Consider the following 18,350-nt stretch of genomic DNA (forward strand, 5'->3'; position numbering starts at 1 on the left):
TCGTGCCTTGTCATGGTGTGACAAGGAAGATAGAATTATTGCAGTGTTATAGGAAGGATTATTGCAGTGTTTCATATTTCAAATGTGTATTGTACTCTTCTGGAGCTATCTGTGCCATTTGTAAACTCTTCAGGTAACATGAAATTGGAGAGAATAGTGATATATCCTTTTTGTTTTTTACTATAATTTTAACTGTTCCTGTTTTGTATCTGGTACTATTAGAAGAAACAGTTTAAGGTTAGACTTGTTAGAACAGCTTGCGTGGTTGTTGTGATTGCTGCAAAGGCCAGTGAAACTTGAGACTTGTTGCTTTGTTTAGTCCAAAGGGTCCCTGGACATCTAAAAAGGGAGGGGGGGAATCTTAAGGAATGTATCATTCTTTAAGAAGATTTTTAAGCAGATCTGGCTACTATTCTAAGAACTATCAGAAAGCAGAGGTTTAAAATGTATTCAGTAATATGAAGTTAGCTCCTCTGAGTTAAGGTCATGCGTTGCTCTTCTGAAGTTTGAAAAACAGAACACACAAACCAATCAGTTTTTTGTTTTCTTTAAATTCTTGATGCAAACGTGGGGTACACTGCTTGCGATAAACCTTAGCCAAAGGTATTTCTCAGTACTGTAGTTCTCACATGGAGTGACAGAACAGTCTTCGTATATGGTACTGTCCTGGAATGGTACATCTGGTACTGCAGTCTCCCCTGGGAAATGTGGTTAGGTGGCTCCACTGCTCTGTAATGTGTCTTTTTGACTAAGTACAGAACTGCACGTTGCTGTAATATAGGAAAAGGCAGTTCAGGCCTCTTTGAAGCCAGGTTCCTAGGTCTTGTTTGTATTCACAAATTAAAGCTGAAGATGATCTAAAATATCACGTTCTGTAGAATTAATTGCTTGCAGGGTTGTTTCTCACATAAAAGGCTGGAATACCTTACGATAAACTCTTGGCTGTTAGTAGTGACCTCTTCTAACCATAAACACTAAAATCATTCTTGTAAGTTCAGAAACAACATTTGGGGAGAGAGAGGAGAAAGGCAGTATAAATGCAGCTGTACCTCTGCTTTCAGGGCAGGAGGGCTCGCAAGCATTCATCTGGGGAAGATTGGGTGGTGTTTACCATCCGCACTTCCTATGTGTCACGGTCTGAATTCAGTTAAGAAAAAGCAAGGAAAACAAAAAATAGCAGAACAACTGAATCCTCCTGCTGCCTTAAGTGTTCCATTCTGCCTCCTTTCAAAAGCTCTGTCATTTCACGGGGCAAAGATGCACATCCTCACTTCTTATACTCTCATTTCCTGCCTTGACTCCTGCTCTGTTGTGCTGCTGCTTTTATTTCCTCTTTCTATTGTTATGACCAAGCCTTTTTTCCTACTTTCTCAAGATTTTTTTCCTGTCTACGTTGCCAAAGTATCCACAGGTCTTTCAGATCTCTTCAGTATTTAATTTTCCATAGTTTGCCTCTGGCAAAGCATAAGCATTGTTATGTCCTAACCCTGTAATGATAAGAGCTCAAAATGCTTCCCAAACTGTTTGCTGGAACTGTGGCAGGTGTTTAAAATGAAGATAACAGGATTAAATCCTTTACTTTTTTTTTCTAATGGCTATATGCCTCCATAAACAGAAAGTCAATAATGAGAGGAAGAAACTTATAAACTTCTGCTTCAAAAACATTAGCCCTAGGATACGTGCATCAGTGCTGTTTCTTTGTATCAATTATTAATTGTAAAGCGTCTCGCAAACAAGGATAAGCATGCAATGATTACTCCTTGTCTTTGCTTTGACAAAGTTAATTATTCTGGGGTGCCTGCATTAAGGCTCGCCATTATCTGTTCTACAAGTACAGCTGCTTTAATATGTTGTCATGCATTAATTGCTTCACATTCATAATTTGGCCTTGGAGCAATTTGTTCATCTGTATATACGCCTCATGTCAACTATCTTTCATACCGTTCGTCCTCAGGTCTTCGCTACCTACTTTGCATCAAATGAGTTTTGCTGATTTTTTTTTTTTTTTTTTAATTCTTGTTATTGTTTTTTAACCCATTGCTACCACCACCAAGAATTAGCTGGTAAAGATGATTTTGTTTCCCTCTCAGTTCCTTTAGTCTGCAAAAAAACAAAAAAAAAAAAAAAAAAGAGGAAATATGCCAGATTTTAATGAGGAAACTTCTCTGAGAGAGACAGAAATTTAATATGCACTTTAGATCCCAGTTGTGACCTTAAGAACAGCAAGCTTCAGCTACAAAACTGAAATCTAAAGCTAGCAACAAGAAAATGCCTTGCATTAATAAAGGACAGATGACAATCCAGGTACCTCTCCTGTTCCATTTTTATGACGATTAACATGTATGTTTAACGTACCATTGGGGAGCAGGTATGAGAAGGAAAACAAACACCAAAGAAAGGTGGAGTTCATTGAAAAATGTTTTAGTGTGAAAATTTTCCTGACATAGGTGTCTTTTATTTATTTCGCTGTACCACTATAGCAGACTATTAACTGACGTTGCATAGGTACTGTCCTTGAAAACAAGGTAGTCGGGTACTGACTGCCCTTGGAAAAATCCCAGTGAATCCTGACCAAAGCTGTCTGTCGCTGTAAGTGGCACTGCTGTGGGCTGTGATGATTGAAGTTCTTACATCAAGTATTTACATGTTATTTTGAGTAACCTCAAACCAGAGAACTGCGGAGGTGATCAGCTTACTTATTCTTCATTATTGTAGGATTACAGGAAATGTTATGGTTGGAGATGGGTGTTCGAGGCTGTTGTGAGGAGGTGGTTTCCTCCCAGTTTCCTCCCAGAGGGCCAGTCGATGCCCATTTCTTCTTTATTTTTGTATTGCTTGCGTGAGCACTTGTAGTGTCGCCAATGAAGCAGCAGACACAGCTGCAGCAGGTCAAGCACTGGGTTAGCAGCCCCACGCTGCTGTGTTAGCTGCTGGCTGTGTGCTAAGAAAGCAGAAGTCGGGGCGGTGTGGTGCAGCTGTTCTGCACTAGAGAAGCAGCGCATTGTCTGCAGTGCTGTGGGTTGTGCTCACACTGCCAAGTCTGGTAGCACAGCCCCACTGCTTTGGTCACAGCATGCTTGTGCTTTCCCTCTCAGGCAAGCAAAGTCATAAAGACTAGGCGAGGAAAACTTATGTATTTTGGGGGCCACAATCTTGGAGTCTGTAAACTTCATTTATCTGCCCTAAGTGGGTACTGAGACCAGTGATTCAGCTTTTAAGTTTATTAGGTGCCCCAGTACTAGCAGGTATTGACAGAGCAGTACCTTGTTCAGGGAGAGGGTTTGGCTTCCCGGATTTGAACAGATGTTGTAACCTGTTTCTAGTAGAGAAGTTCTCATGTTGCAGGGCTGCCATCTCCCATTTGGTGTAAGTTGTTTGAAGCAGTGGGCCAGATATTGAATGTACCACAGATGGAATTGCAATTGTGAAGCATTTTAAAAAGAAGAAAAGTGCAAGCACTGGTAACTGTGCTGTTATGTTTCCTTAAGGCCAGAAGTGCGATTTACTTATCTATTTTTGCTGCTTATGAAAGCATTTGAATAAATTGTTGATAGTAACTAAGCGTTTTTAATTAGTGTTTACACAGTTTACGTACAGCATGGTTTAGCTCTAACAAGACAACTCTTCCTTTTATTCAGTCATTCTTTTTGCCCTTCTTTTCTCCCAGCACGCATATATGGGATCTTCAGCAAGTTTCACACTTCTGCCTTCTGTATTCACGGAGTAGCAATATCTACTGTTTGTTTCCACCTTTTGACTGCAAAACAGACTCTGTAACCTTTCAGCTGCTAAGAACCTGTTATGTGTTGTCTGGTAGGCTCTGGTCGGTTTCTTCTGAGTACTTGTCCAGCCCTTGCTCTTGTGAATGTTTCTTGGCTCTGCAGTATCCTGCCAACAAGGAGTTACACAAATCTGCCCTTCTTTGCACAGAAAACATCTCTGGTGAGAGAAGGAATGCTGTCTCAGCTAATAAGATTTTGCTTTCTTATCTGTGATTCGAAAAGTTACCTTAGGGATGTTAGCTACTTGGGAAAACAGTAGCCAGGCATGACCTATTTCAGTAGATGCAAGGATTCGTTTCAGTGCTTGTTTAAAATAAGTGAGAAGGGTGACGCCTAGACTTGTCAGTCACGTGGATGTATAGCAATCAATGCAGAACTGTTTGCCTTCACGCTGATGTGTGGTAATACTGCATATACAAAACTTTCCTGTCCGGTTTTACCATATTCACTGTTCCGTTCAGGTCAAAGAAGGTTCTGTTAGAGCACTACTCAGTTCATGGACTTTGCAGTTTGTACTTCAGTCCCTGGCCCGTCAGACGAGCCAGCGTTCCAGGCATCTCCGCTTCTGCCCTCTGTATTGCCTGGACGCATGCAGCACCGGGAACAAGCAGGAGCAATTGGATGTCTGTGTGTGGTCTGTGCTTCAATCCAGAATTGTTTTAATTGATTGACAGAAAATAATAGTTTTCTGCCATGGAGAACTCAGCTCTTCAGTTGCTTCCTTTTAAAGGAAACAATGCACAAGGTTTATGCCATCATTCTTTCCTGAAAACTTTTGAATCCACTGCTCATCTTCTAAAAGTGGCAGAGCAGTAAATGCCTCAAGGCACTGAGTTCATCCTCATTAAATGAATATGATACTGCTTTGAGTAAGTCAAAATAAAACATTCAACTCCTTCTCTTTCCAAAAAATGTGTTAATAGCTCTGAAGTAGTCTCCTCATTAGCTGTGGTCTGCACAGGTAAGCAGGTAGAAGGCATTGAAGGCTCTTGAAATTCATTGGGTTTATTGTAAGGCAGTAAGATACATCTGTAGGAGCAGCTTTTTCTTTTAGTTCTGCTTGTGAAATGTCTTGCCATATTTATAGTAAGGGTCAACTCTTATAGTACTTAGGTTTGTTGTCTAGCAGGCACTATTCTCAGTTCTTTATGTCCTAGGAAAGCATGGCTGCATCCCACTTGGCTTGTCTGATATTTGTAAATGGAGCTAAGGGAAGTCTCTTGAATTTTTGCGTTAGGTCTGTACAGAGCTGAGAAAATGGAGCCTTCTCTTTTACCACAGTTTGCAAACCTCAGTGCTTCTTTGAAAGTGTCTTCAAGTGATAGGACCCTTCTGGCCAGCCTGATTCAAAACTCCTTTGTACAACAGATTTCTACAGACGTTCTGTTTTGCTGTATTAGACTTGTAATCACAGCTGCCATAGAGAGGCAGTAACTTGGGGATTTTTAACCTGAGCAGTGTCTTCAGTATCTATTTTCGTGTTAGGGGTTTGTAGTGTATACGTTAATCATAGAATGGCCTGGGTTGAAAAGGACCATAATGATCGTATAGGGGGGATTGTCTGAACCCCATCCCCCTTTTATGTGCAGGGTCACCAACCACTAGACCAGGCTGCCCAGAGCCACATCCAGCCTGGGTTAATTTAGGTAAAAAGTTCTGTCTAAGGAACTTGAGAATTGCCACACTGAACTGCAGCAGAGCACAATCTAGTTTGATGTTTTGGTTCTGATAACGCTTAGTACCAGGTGCCTTAGACAAATGGGTCTGAAATCTCAGTAGTGATCTGATTAATCTGTTACTAAAAGTGAAGTTACTTAGTTGTTCTTTCCTAACGTGGTGGTTCTTACATGTAGTGTTTTGATGCATGTAACCTAGTGATGATGAGTTTAAAAACAAAACAAATGAAACCAACAAAAGAACCCAGCACAACCAAATAAAAATGGCAGCTAAGCTTATGCTTTCTGGCATGGGTAGAGAGAGTATCCTCCTGTAAGGCAGACCTATATGTGGCTTGCTGCTGCTTCTGCTGGCAGAGCTGGGAGTCCTGGGGGTTTGTCAGGCAGGCAGAAGCTCAGAAATCGTTTGTTTTGATCGTTCATAGAATTAATTGGAGTAGAAGCTACAGGTAAACAGGGTTTCATTCACATGCCAGGGAAATAAATCAGAAATATATTGCTTTACCTCAAACAGAGGTTAAGATATTTTGATATATTACAGATATTTGATGCATAACATCTGTTCTAAAAATAGCTTGTAACTTACTTTGTGAAAATGCTGCTGGACATGGAGGAATTATATGCTCTGATGGATCTGCTGCTTTCTAAGATAAAAGCAGTTGTATTCCCTTCCTATCCTTTTCTTCATATAGAAATTTCTAAGAAAATACTTGAAAATGACTTTCAGTTAATTTGCATTGTAGGCAACCCAAAGCTTCATGTATTTTAATGGTAAATTCAACATTCTCAACGTATCAAATTTGAGTACTCGCAGTGAATAACTGTTGTAGAGATTGGCAAAAGCAGAAAACTACAGTTTTGGCAATACCTATTGAGGTAAGGGGAAGCATTTCATTTTCACATGAGCAGAAAACATTTGATCACTGCTTCTGTGATCAACATCGAAACAAGAAAATATTGACAAGCAGTTACTGTATTTTAATGCATATAACCTAGGGTTTATCTGTTGAAAAACAAAACTGCAATTCAGCAGCACTGTAGGGATCTGGATATGCACAGATAATACAAGGGGAAGTTTATTCTAGGCCCTGTCTCCTTCAAAGCTTCACAGTGTCTGATTTCCCTATAGCCTGCATCCTTTCCCATAGTTTGCTCTCACCATCCCAGTAGTCCCTCAGCTTCAGAGCTGTATATGTTGTCTGAGGTTCAGATTGTGTAAAATAAAAGATGGTATTATCTTCAGCTTTCAGAGCTAATTGCTCATTGAAGTGAATGAGGCTTTCTTAGCGAAAGAAATTACTACGTGGAGCTTTGTTTTTTTTTGTTTTACGTTTTTTTGCCCAAAGATGTGATGTAGTTTGGCATTTATGTATTGTAGTCTGAGGAGTCTATACGGTGATATATTTTGCAGCATCGTTTAGGGCTTCAGAAATGCAAAAAAAAATGAGATGTAGAATGCACAGGACTTTTGTATTCATACTGTCAGGTTAGCACCACATTTAAATGTGCAGCTACAGTCCATAGAGCTTGGAATTTCAGACATTGTTCCTATTATCCTTTGAATAGAAACAGTAAAAGAATGGGCCTGGAAGCCAGCAGGAATTTGACATCTGAGCAAAAAATATGTGCATTTAGCTCTGTACTTTTTCTTTCTTTGTGAGCAGTGGCTGGGATGGCTTTCATGTTTTTATAATTCCAAAGAAACAGCTTCCCTTAATTCTTCCAGTTTCTACGCAGTAGTTTTGCACTCTTTCTGATACTTTTACAAGCAAAGTCCAAAGGACTTCTAATCTCATCAAGTTCATGCCTTCAACTAAATAATGTTTCAACGAATCTGTTCTCTGTACTACTGCTTTTTCGCTGAAACCACCATGGTTACAGCAGAATTGTGCTATTCTGAGGCATGGGTATTTGGCTAATGCACCTTTAGGTATTTATCCACCATTCTAGTATTGATTTTTCCTTTCCTGCAAATTGTGCATAATAGCATGTGAAATATTCTTGGCACTGTTGTTTATTAAACAAAGTGAGCATATCACAGGAGAAATGAGAGTAAGTGTAACAAGACTAAGAAATTAACGTATAGCGGGATAATTGCACAAAACTAATGTTATAATTCTCAAAGCCAGTAGATTGAACTTAATGTGGACTGTAACAGTGTGGCAGTGAAGGATTTGGGAACTTCTCTGCCTGTGACTTTTTTGTGTGTGTTTTCATCTTAAAAGAGCAAGCAAATAAGCTCTCAATCTTGAGGAGCAGTGAGATGAGGGAAATGGTGAGGGTAGAAGCAAATCATAATGACACAGTGATTTTCTTCAGTAAACTAATCGATCTCAGTAACATTTTTGAAACTCATTTTCTAGAGTATCTCTTACCAGCATCATCTATTATTGAACCTATAGTGAACACGGCTGCTGGACTGTTTTACCGGCTGCTGAAAAAAGCAAAAGATGACAGGAGGCGTTCTGTTTGTTGGTAAGGCTGCACTTTGTAATGCTGAGCTACAGTTACACAAACAGTGGAGAGAACCCCACTACATCTTCTGCTGTTCTTAAAATGTAAATCTGAGATGTTTCTCTTTATGAATTTTTTTTCAAACAATCCCACAAAGTGGACTCCAGGTCAAATTCAACATTTGAAAGTAATGTTTTGTATAGCATGGCGTTTTTCAAGAAGGAAGCCTGTGAGATGTGTCTGAAGGCAGATACCAGCTATTTACTGAAAGCTAATCAATTGACCTCTGTTCCACAGTGCCTGCTTATGTGCCTGTGGGAGCGGTGCTTAGTAGGTAGCTTACACCTTTTCATTAAGGAATAAGCTTTCTTGCACTTACCATGTAGCAAGAGCATGCGTGAAGTGGTTGCTGCTGAGCATCTCCTACCTGTGATAAATTCGCACCTTCTTTTATTTTGCAGTAATGTACTTATGTCTCTGTATTAAAAGGTCCAGCTCTTTTTAATAACCTCTAAATAAATCTCTCTGCAGGCAGAAGATGGAAAATGGTCTTTTTCCAGAGATTAGAAATAGTTATTAATGTTAAAAAAAAAAAAAAAAAACAAGCATACTCTAGTTTTGCGGGCATAAAGAAATCCATGTACACTGGCCATTCTTAAGTAACTACAGGTACATGTTGCAGTCCTTAACAGATGAGAAAAACGATCGTAGCTGCCCCAGTATGTGTTCTGTGGTGCTCTAAGAGTTTATTATGTGATTGTATTGGACATATACATAAGGCTTATCTGGATTCATACTGGACTTGAGCTAATCGTCTGGTGCTCAGACACACCCAGCTGGCTCTGTAGCACACTCTGCAATCAAATATTCCTCACATATCTCCCAATGCACCCAGTATTATCGAGATTATCTCCCCATTAGTTTAAATACTGGAGGCTTAACAGGAAGTCTGTGTTATGCATATAAATACTACACCTCGCAGTTCGTTGGTGAACACGTTATTCCTGTTTTATCCATGAAGAAGCTGAGGTGTTGGCATCAGTGTTTTCAAAGATTGTACAACAGTTTTCAACAAATTACTACCAGGATCAGTACAAAAACAGGAATGGTATAACCACCAGGTGTGTATTTTTCCCTTTATTGTCTATAGGCTCTGTATGTCTCTGGAATTAAAGAAGCATGATGTGCAAAGTACTGTTTCCAAAACCATATATGTTTTAATTCTCTAAAGGGGAGTAAGTAGCTGTTGATGTTCTGTGATAGGGATTTTTTTGAGCAACCAAATTTCCTCAGTTCCAATTTCTTTGGTGGATTCAGATTTGTCTCCATGAAAGGTAGGAGTGTGTCAAAAATGGCACAAGGTGGAAAGAGTGAGATCGTTAATCAGACACTGGAAAGGTTTGTGCTGAAGGAACCTTTTGACTACACATAACAAATTGTCTGCCTTAATACTGGTGATATGGGGAACCGTCTGTGTCTCAAGGTCTTGGACTGCCATTTTGGGAGGCAAGGAGTTAGTTGGGGGGTGGAAAAACTGGAGTTTGTATTCTTTCTGCTCTGTTACCCATTGCTATCTTCATGGATCTGACACTCTGTTTATCTGACAGTGCGCTCAGTACTGCTTCGCCAGGGAAAATTGCACAAAACAAGCCCAGTGCATCAGCATTTTCATTGTGTATTGAGCTGAGCCTCCCTTCACATGGTCACATCCCCTTTTTAATCTGGGATTCCATGTCCCTTTCCCAGTCCAGCCTGTTTCTGTGGTGTCTATTGCTGGTCTCCCTGAGCTTCTGTTTCTGTGGTTTGAGTGTTTTTTGTGTGGCCGAGTGTTAAGACCTGCAGGACTTTTGGAAGTGGCGTTGTTGAGGGGTTAGGCAATACACTGAGTTAGTGTTAGTAGTTTGTGACAGACTGAGGTGATGGCTGCCTTCAAGTTGGATTTTCTCCCAGAGATGATGGTGGACCATTGCTCCTTGAATGCTAGCCCTGTGTAAGTATTGTATGTTCATGTCTAAGCTTGTAACCAAAGTGATAGTTGGAATTGCTGTCTCTGTAGCCACTGCTGTCTAATACGTTCCCTTTGTGGTGGTGGGAAAAGAGGGATAAGAGGGTCTGAAGGTCTGAAATTTGTGGAGAAACCATACTCGGCATTAAGAGTCGGTACTGGGTTCTGGATGAGGGGGGAGGGATTGAGGGGAAAAAAAAAATAGGAAACACAATAACTGGGTTTATAGGAAGACTGGTGAGGGGAAGTAAAGCTATTTGGTTGTACTGTTTACAGTATGCAAGAGGTGCAGATATTATAGAATCAGTTATTAAAATGAGTTGTTGGGTGAACGTTTCCATTTCTCTGCTGTTGATGACTCCAGACTCTACCTTTTAGTTGGGAATGAAAGATTCCCTGAAATACTGTTGAAGTCTCATGAAAGTTGCTCAGTTAACAGCAGGTGGGCTGTGCTCTTGAAACTGTTCATGAGAAAGAATGCGGGGCTGAAAATCATTACTGGAGGAGGTTACGTGATTTCCAGTTCTCAATTGCACTGAAAAAGTGTGGAATCTCCATCTTTGTATACGGTATTCTCTACCTTGGATATTTGAAGAGATGCTGGCCCTTTGAGTGGAAAGGTTGGGCAGTAAAAGAGTTTGTGATTATTCCCATCCCTTCTGGTAAGGAGTTCCTGAGGTCTGTTGATACTGTTAGGAAATTTTGGCAGCAGTTCTTTATCAGGCTCTGGACAGCAGAATATCGAGAGGGAAAAAATAACTAAACATTGCCTGCTTTTGAAATTCTTTTTGAAAAGTCTATTGAGGGAGGAATCTGACTGCAGGTGAGCAATGGAACGCTGTTTAATGTACTGTTAATACACCATTGAAAAATAGACTTTAAAAGGGGAAAAAAGCAGAAGTGAAGGGAGCTGAGTACCCTGGAAGATGGGCACTTGTATCCTTCAACAAAGGGTTTGGGGGCCAGCAGGGAATCGCTGCATGGTTACTGTTGTCCTCCCCGTGTCCTTTCTAGATGATGCAGGAGTTGGTCAGCGATTTTAGCCTGCTGATTGCTGTAGCTATAATAGAATGCCATTACAGACAGTCTTCCACAGAGGTAGATCCTGTGGTATACTAGGCTGACTACCAAAAACAAGACCTCACATTGCACTCAGCAGGCAATGAGGAGTCAATACTGAAGCAGTGTATGGCTTGCAACTAGCTGAACTGGGTACAGTGCAGTTTTATTAACAGGCCGTAAACAACATTCATATGGCTAGTAGTTCCATATTCATAGATGTAGTGCCTTGAAGCCTTTTGAGGAACCCCATACTCAAAACTTCTGTGTTATAGTATAATAAATGTCTCTTTCTCTGTTTTAGCAGCCTACTGTTAGTCAGCTTGATTTACTCTGGAACTAAGATTGTCCAGACCCAACCTGTTCATCTGCACTGTCAGCCTGTTTGGTGGCTTTTTTTTTTTTTTGGCCATGTATTGTTCAAAGCTGCCTTGTTTTACAAAGCTGCTGTGTTGAAAACCCTTAATGAAACTTCTCATCAGTTCAGTTGTGTTTTTTCTGTTTTAAGATATTTATTCACTCTGAGAAGCAGTTACAGATAGTCACGCTTAAACATACAAAAAATGTCCTTCAGTTTTTCTTATTATTAATAACTATAGTAGCTTGTGGGTCAGCTGACTTTAGGTTTCTTTCTTATATTTTTGTCTTCTGTAAAATGTTACAGAGTTGAATTAATGGTATTTTTTCAGTCATCTCTACAGACATGAAAAGCAGATGTTGACTACATTATAAGAGCAACGATCAGCTTTAAGTCTTAAACATCCATGTAAAGAGAGTACTTGGTTTCCAAGTATGTTGCTTGCCAGTGAATGTGAGTAATAATGATTTTTCTGAATGTGTGATTGTGTGTATATATATTTGCATTCACTGGCAAGCAATGTACATATCTATGTATATGGCACATATATGCATATTTGTGCATTTGATGTAAAAAAATGTTTTTAAACTCACTATAAGCACGATGCTTCTAACTGCAGTAACATCTAGAACTTGTGGCAAACTAAGTAACAAATTCCTTATTGAATTTTCGTAGCTCAAAGAAAATGAATGGTACACTGGATCACCCAGATCAACCTGATCTAGATGCTATCAAGATGTTTGTGGGTCAGGTCCCACGGAGCTGGTGTGAGAAAGATTTAAGAGAACTTTTTGAACAGTATGGTGCTGTCTATGAAATCAATGTCTTGCGAGACAGGAGCCAAAACCCTCCTCAAAGCAAAGGTAAGAACTGTACTTCTCATACTAGACTTGAGCTCTTGGCTGCTTTTACACTGTTCTGGTCTTACCTGTTTGTTTGGGGATGTATGAAGAGAATGGTTTATAAATGTTGAGCAGAGCAAGTAATAAACAAATACTGTGTTGCTCCAGAGCATTGCTATAATGTTATGATACGGCCAAAATGTTGCTAGAAGTGTCACTGTTAAAAACAAAATACAAAATTTGGCGTATGCAGTTGCTGGGTACCTGGATTTGCAATTCAGAAACGTGCAGTATTGTATTGCCAATGAAACTAGGTGGAAGTTCTGGATACTACCAAATAATTGAGTTCAGAAATGGAATAGCCAAGAATTGTTTGCTAGGTGTGTCTAAATGGTTGTTTTAATGGTGTGCTGGTGGTATTGAGTCAGTTCAGAATGTTTTAATTAAAACTTAGGAATCTTTTTCTCAACAGTTACAATCAGTGGTACCTACCTATTTCAATATTTAACTTCTTTCGCTTGTCATTGGAATAGTAGAAGTGGGACGTGTAATTTCTCTACAGCATGTCAAGATTCATAGTGTTCTTCCTTGCTTAGCATTTTGTCTCAATTGCAGGGTGCTGTTTTGTTACATTTTATACCCGTAAAGCTGCACTAGAAGCACAGAACGCTCTTCACAACATGAAGATTCTCCCAGGGGTAAGAGGAGAGATATGCTCCCTTCACAGCTCTATCTTGTCCTTCTGATCTCTGTCACCGCTGATATAAAAACATACATTATCTTGCTCTGAAGTCCTGTTTTAAGGGAACTACTAGAATTAGAAAGATAGCAAAATTGGAACGATAATAGATAAGGATGGTAGTGAAGTGGGTGGACATGCCTTCTGTAATAATACTTTCTCAGGAGGAATGATGGTATATAATTAGGAAAAGATTTTTCTTCCAGATGCTTATATATTATTATATATGCCCTTCTGTAGAGGCAGTATAGGCTACAAACTCATTCATTCACCTTTGTTGTGGGAATATATTTTATCTAGCATAAAGCGAATGCATTTATGATTAAATAATCTGTTTGCATTTCAGATGCACCATCCTATCCAGATGAAACCAGCTGATAGTGAAAAGAATAATGGTAAGCTTTACTAAAATCTGAATTCTGTGGCTTCATTTATTCCAACTGGGGAACTTCAAGATTTTCCTTGTGTTTAACAGCTTTTGACAAAGTCATCTTGCACTGGGATTTGGATTTAATTATTTTTTAAACAAATGTTTTCAATACACTAGATAGTGTAAGTGAGGTCTCTAGAATTTCATGACTAAGGATCTACCACTGATGCTGTTTGCTGGAAAAACCATAGTGTTGGTTAGGGAAATATCCAGTGAGTTCTTGGTTGAACTAAGATGGCTGAAATCTAGAAATGCTTTTCAGGTGCTTAACTAATTTGAGGGCCTGCTGTGGCTAGAGTGGGAGTCAAAAGTTCATCTCCAGCAGAGAAAATATTGTGAATGTACTTCTGCACGTTGACCATTTCAGACATTTACATCTAGCATTGGGTAAAATGATCATTTATCCATGTGTATATGAGTTTATTTATGCACACATACATACACGTGTGTACACACACACAGATCCGTGTGTTTCCTGGGAAAGTAATGGAAAGGGAAGGGGGAGGGGAAGTACTTGGTGTTTTAGGGTGGCAGTTCTGAGGCTATTATATGATTATATGAATTTTAGTAAAAGATGTAGATGAAAATATAAATATAAAGGCATCAATTAAAAAAGTATTTTAACTTGCCATTAATAGAAGGAATTCTGGATCTCTTGAGCTAAAATAGACTACAATAAGGATTTGAAAACAGCTCCATGAGTTTGACAGTGAATTGGGTGCAACTTTAAAGATTTAATGGTCAGTTGAAGCCCTGCCAGCTGGAATGGCTTGGAATTTTTCTCTCCAACTCCAAGAAAGACTCAGCAAATAAATTGCCTCTCACTGTTACACTAAATAGAAGACTTTTTTTTGTCTTGAAGCTTCAAATTGTGCTACAGCATTTGTCATATTATAGTGTTGAATGTTTTATTTGCAAACTGTTTTATATGTCCAAATAGCATTCTGAGTATAATTTCTTCATTCACTTCTAAGTATTTAACAGGTGACTGGCATCTTCAAATACGTAGGATGAGAGGTATTATGTTCTGACATTAGTAGCCACAAACTGGCAAATGAAGATAAATGTTTATCTCTGCACCATTTATCTTAGAGTAGTCCACACCAAAAGTTTCCCTTCAATTCTAATATATCTGGTAGCATTGGCATTTGGAGGTAATATATGGTATTAGATTTGAGGTGTCATTTTCATGCTTTTGTTAAAGATCTGAATGGATTAATATGAAACGACTGAAGTAATTGCTTTTGCTTCCACTGTTGACAAGAACATAAGGAAATAGGCAGAACTTAATTGACGTGATTGACACAATAGAGGGTAATGTAATAGTCTAGAAAGAAGCTTTCTGCAACTAATATGCTTGTTTAGATACAGGTGAGATGTGTTGGCTATCTAGAATGAAGAGATGAGAAACGATGAAAGTAGTCCAGTAAAATACACACAACTCCTGCTCACCAGGAAATGAATGTGGGAGGTACAGGGGGAAGGGTTGAACACGATATTTATTTATTTTCACTTCTTGCAGCTCAGTAAAATGTAAAACAAGGATCCTTCTGGTTCACTGAGATGTCTAATATGAATCTTCTTAAAACAAAAGGATTCCATTGTTAGGAATCCGGCTTTGACGAGCAGCTGCCCGAATTAGAGGGGAAGTAATTCTACAGTTGATGGAGAAAATTTGACAAAATAAGGTCCAGTAAGTGCATGCTTGCCTGGTAATACTCTTATCCTTTGATTTCTTAGCAGTAGAAGATAGGAAGTTGTTTATTGGAATGATATCAAAGAAGTGCAATGAAAATGATATCCGAGTGATGTTCTCACCCTTTGGGCAGATTGAAGAATGCAGGATATTACGGGGCCCAGATGGGCTGAGCCGAGGTAAGCAGGAACCTTTCTGGCTGTTCTCTTCTGGATGTTGCCTTTTGCACCTCAGGGCGGCGTTTCAGCTATTTCTGTGATTTTTTTTTTTTTTTTTTTTTCCAGTAGACATTTTCATTCCTGTATTTGTCCTAGTAATGTGTATGTAGTGAATGACTTCATTCCTTTTGGGCTCTTTTCCCAGGTTGTGCATTTGTGACTTTTACAACAAGAGCCATGGCGCAAACAGCAATCAAAGCAATGCACCAAGCACAAACCATGGAGGTAAGACAAGTTACTGGATGTCAAGAGAATATGCAATTTGTCAGGCAGTCACTGTGGAGTTTGGGGGACTAGAGAGTGGAGAGAAGATAAGTACATAAATACTACTCCTGGGCTGTTGTGTTTGCTTATACTTTAGGGACTCGAGAAACCTCACCTGCAGAGAAAATACCAAAATACGAAGTAGAATAAAAAACAAATGAAATTTTAAATGCATTGTTTGATTACATATGTTTGGAGAGGGTATCAGAAATGTTTCCAATGGCCAGGTCGTAATACAGTAGTTTTGTAGTGGTAAGTATGTAATTGTTTCAATTGCTATTTGCAGGGTTGCTCTTCTCCCATTGTGGTAAAATTTGCAGACACGCAGAAGGACAAAGAGCAGAAACGAATTGCTCAGCAACTCCAGCAACAAATGCAACAGATCAGTGCTGCCTCTGTATGGGGAAACCTGGCTGGTCTCAACACGCTTGGACCGCAATACTTAGCAGTGAGTTTCTGACCCAGTTTCTTTTCATCTCTTCGTAGCTTGGTGTTTGATTGTCTTTTGGTGTTTGATGGGTTCTGAAGGCTCCTTATAGACGGGAGTAGGGCTCTTATCCCCCATTTGGTTGATGAGGAATCTGAATTACAAGGAGATTGTCATTTACTAACAGCTAGTCAGGATGCATTTAAGTGAGTATTTCAGCCCCAGCTTCTGAAGTAGTAAGCACTGAAACTTTTTTCGTACTGTGTGTAAAATGACTTTGTATAGGGAAGGTTTTCCTCATATGTTATGGGCTCTTTGTTTATCCATCTAAATACCCTTTCATGTCTTTTGTGACATAATGATGACATAATTCTTGTATTCTTCCATTGTTCCTCATCCAGCATTTATTTCTTTCATCCTCTTCCAGTGAAACATAGAATAGTGCTTGGTGCTGTGTGAATAGAAAAGCTGATCAGGTGGAAGCATCAAGCAGCTCGCAGTGTACAATGAAAAAAACAAACCCACCAACGAATAGAGAGAAACTGCTCTCTTTTGCGACAGTGATAGAACAGAGTGCAGTCTGCTGTTTGTCACTGGTTTCAGTTTTACTGGGTACTTGAAGGGTGAATTTTTCATAAACTAATGTGTTCTGGGTTGTTAGAGTAGTTATGAGAACTGTTTTTATGCAATATTAAGATCTATGGAGCAGAAGAGGGAAACTTCATCTCATTCTTGATATGGTGTACTATTGAAGTGGGGACATTCTCTTAGTATTGCTTAAGTTGGTAGATTGGAATTTTTTTAAACAATATGTAGGTAATGGAGAAAGGAATAGGAAATCTTCCTAAATAGCTTCCTAGCTTGGACTTGAAGTTTCTTGGTGCTGTGCTTAGGGAATGTGAAGGAGAACCCCTCTCACAGTGGCTCTTTGATTTTTGGTATGCCATTTGTCCTGTGTGGGCAATGTCAGTTGTAAAGTCTGACTTGAGGTAATACATCCTTAGAGGTGGCAGTCCTGCCTGAGGTACTTTGAAAAGGAGCTCTCTCTTATTACTGAGTCTCAGTACTGATTTCTCTTTGTGCATTAGATAGAAACTGCACTTCAGCTAGTATACTGACTATGCTGAGTGTGAAAAGCATTGTGCTATTGCTTTGGCTGTGGTGTAATGCATGGACAACACTGAATTTCACCATGGTGGCGTTCTGGCTGTGCTTTATAAGAGGAATTTTTGATGCGCTTTGCTATGATGTGGTGTGTGAGCAGTGGGAATTCCCTTTGTGACGGCACTCTGGCTGTGGTGTGATGCAGTTTCTCCCAGAAGCGGAGCCAGCCCTCACTCTCACTCTTGTTTTGTTTTTTGGTGTAATGTCTAGCTTTATTTGCAGCTCCTTCAGCAAACAGCAGCAGCCTCGTCTGGGAACCTGAACACGTTGAGCAGCCTCCACCCAATGGGAGGTGAGTTTTTTCACCAGAAGATAAATTTGGTACCAAAGAAAAGAGGAGAGGGGTAGAGAAAGTAGCTAGAAGGCTGTAGACATATTGCATTGTAATTAGTAGTATTGAGTTTACTGATTCTGTGGAATAATAGGAATCCTCTGCTACGAGTGTGGAAGTTCCCTCTTAATCTTAGTTAATCGTTGTCCTGAAGGTGAGTTGAGGTATGCTGTTTATCTCCCTTACCTCTGGCATTTGAAATTATAATCTCTTACACAGCTTTTTTTTTTTGTATCCATATATTTATTTTCATTGAAACAGATGCATATTTGAAGGACTATATTTTGAAATAAGCACTCGTGCATGTGTTTCAGTTACAAGGAGTTTTTTAGGTCTCCTGTTTTAAATTCTGTGTTTTTAAGTGTTTCAGAGTAGCAAATGCAGTGTTGATAGCACTTTAAACCAGTCCTCCATTCTGTTTCTTTTTTTTTCTCTGTTGGAGTTAGTTGAGTACAGTATTTCTATGACGCAGAAATACCAACTTAATAGATAAGAGCCAGATTCCTAGCTGTAGACTCTTGGTCAAAATTTTCACCAAGTACAGATGTGTGTTTTATAAGTGAGCATATTTGAAGTATCCTTAACTTATTTCTTCTGAAGTTATGGAGATACTGTTCAAGTTTCTGATATTGGGCAGCAAATTAATTTTCCCTTCCATCCTCATCAGACTGGGAATAATAAAAACCCCTGTTAGTAACTCCAATTACCACATTATCTAAATGCTTTTGCTGGCAGAAAAAAAAACATAGTTTCAGTTTTATTACTGAACATTTAAAGCCTTTAAAATTGCTTCCTTGAGCTGTCTGGTAGTTAGCAATAGTCCATGCCCTGTCTGTGCAGACATTGACTATGAGCTATTAAGAAAGAAACGTCTCTGTACATCTGACTTGTGTTGGTACACCCAT

The 18,350-nt window shown here is 39.3% G+C and overlaps 1 protein-coding gene across 43 annotated transcripts in view; it reads left to right on the top strand.

Moving 5' to 3' along the window:
• Nucleotides 1–18,350, top strand: part of CELF1 (CUGBP Elav-like family member 1) — a 54,912-nt gene that overhangs the window by 16,884 nt on the left and 19,678 nt on the right. For 14 of the 43 annotated variants that reach the window (XM_046941339.1, XM_025150530.3, XM_015286899.4 and 11 more), the window contains 7 exons: nucleotides 12,010–12,197; nucleotides 12,792–12,874; nucleotides 13,262–13,310; nucleotides 15,086–15,220; nucleotides 15,405–15,484; nucleotides 15,810–15,971; nucleotides 17,325–17,406. In XM_046941339.1, coding sequence (XP_046797295.1) covers nucleotides 12,020–12,197; nucleotides 12,792–12,874; nucleotides 13,262–13,310; nucleotides 15,086–15,220; nucleotides 15,405–15,484; nucleotides 15,810–15,971; nucleotides 17,325–17,406 — 769 coding nt within the window. In that variant the 5' untranslated portion in view covers nucleotides 12,010–12,019. Of the gene's footprint in view, nucleotides 1–467; nucleotides 9,903–12,009; nucleotides 12,198–12,791; nucleotides 12,875–13,261; nucleotides 13,311–15,085; nucleotides 15,221–15,404; nucleotides 15,485–15,809; nucleotides 15,972–17,324; nucleotides 17,407–18,350 lie in introns of those variants that run through there. The other 29 variants (NM_001396305.1, NM_001396292.1, XM_025150534.3 and 26 more) reach the window with 7 other exon arrangements.

Source organism: Gallus gallus, chromosome 5 (genome assembly GCF_016699485.2).
Source record: "Gallus gallus isolate bGalGal1 chromosome 5, bGalGal1.mat.broiler.GRCg7b, whole genome shotgun sequence".
NCBI lineage: Eukaryota > Metazoa > Chordata > Aves > Galliformes > Phasianidae > Gallus > Gallus gallus.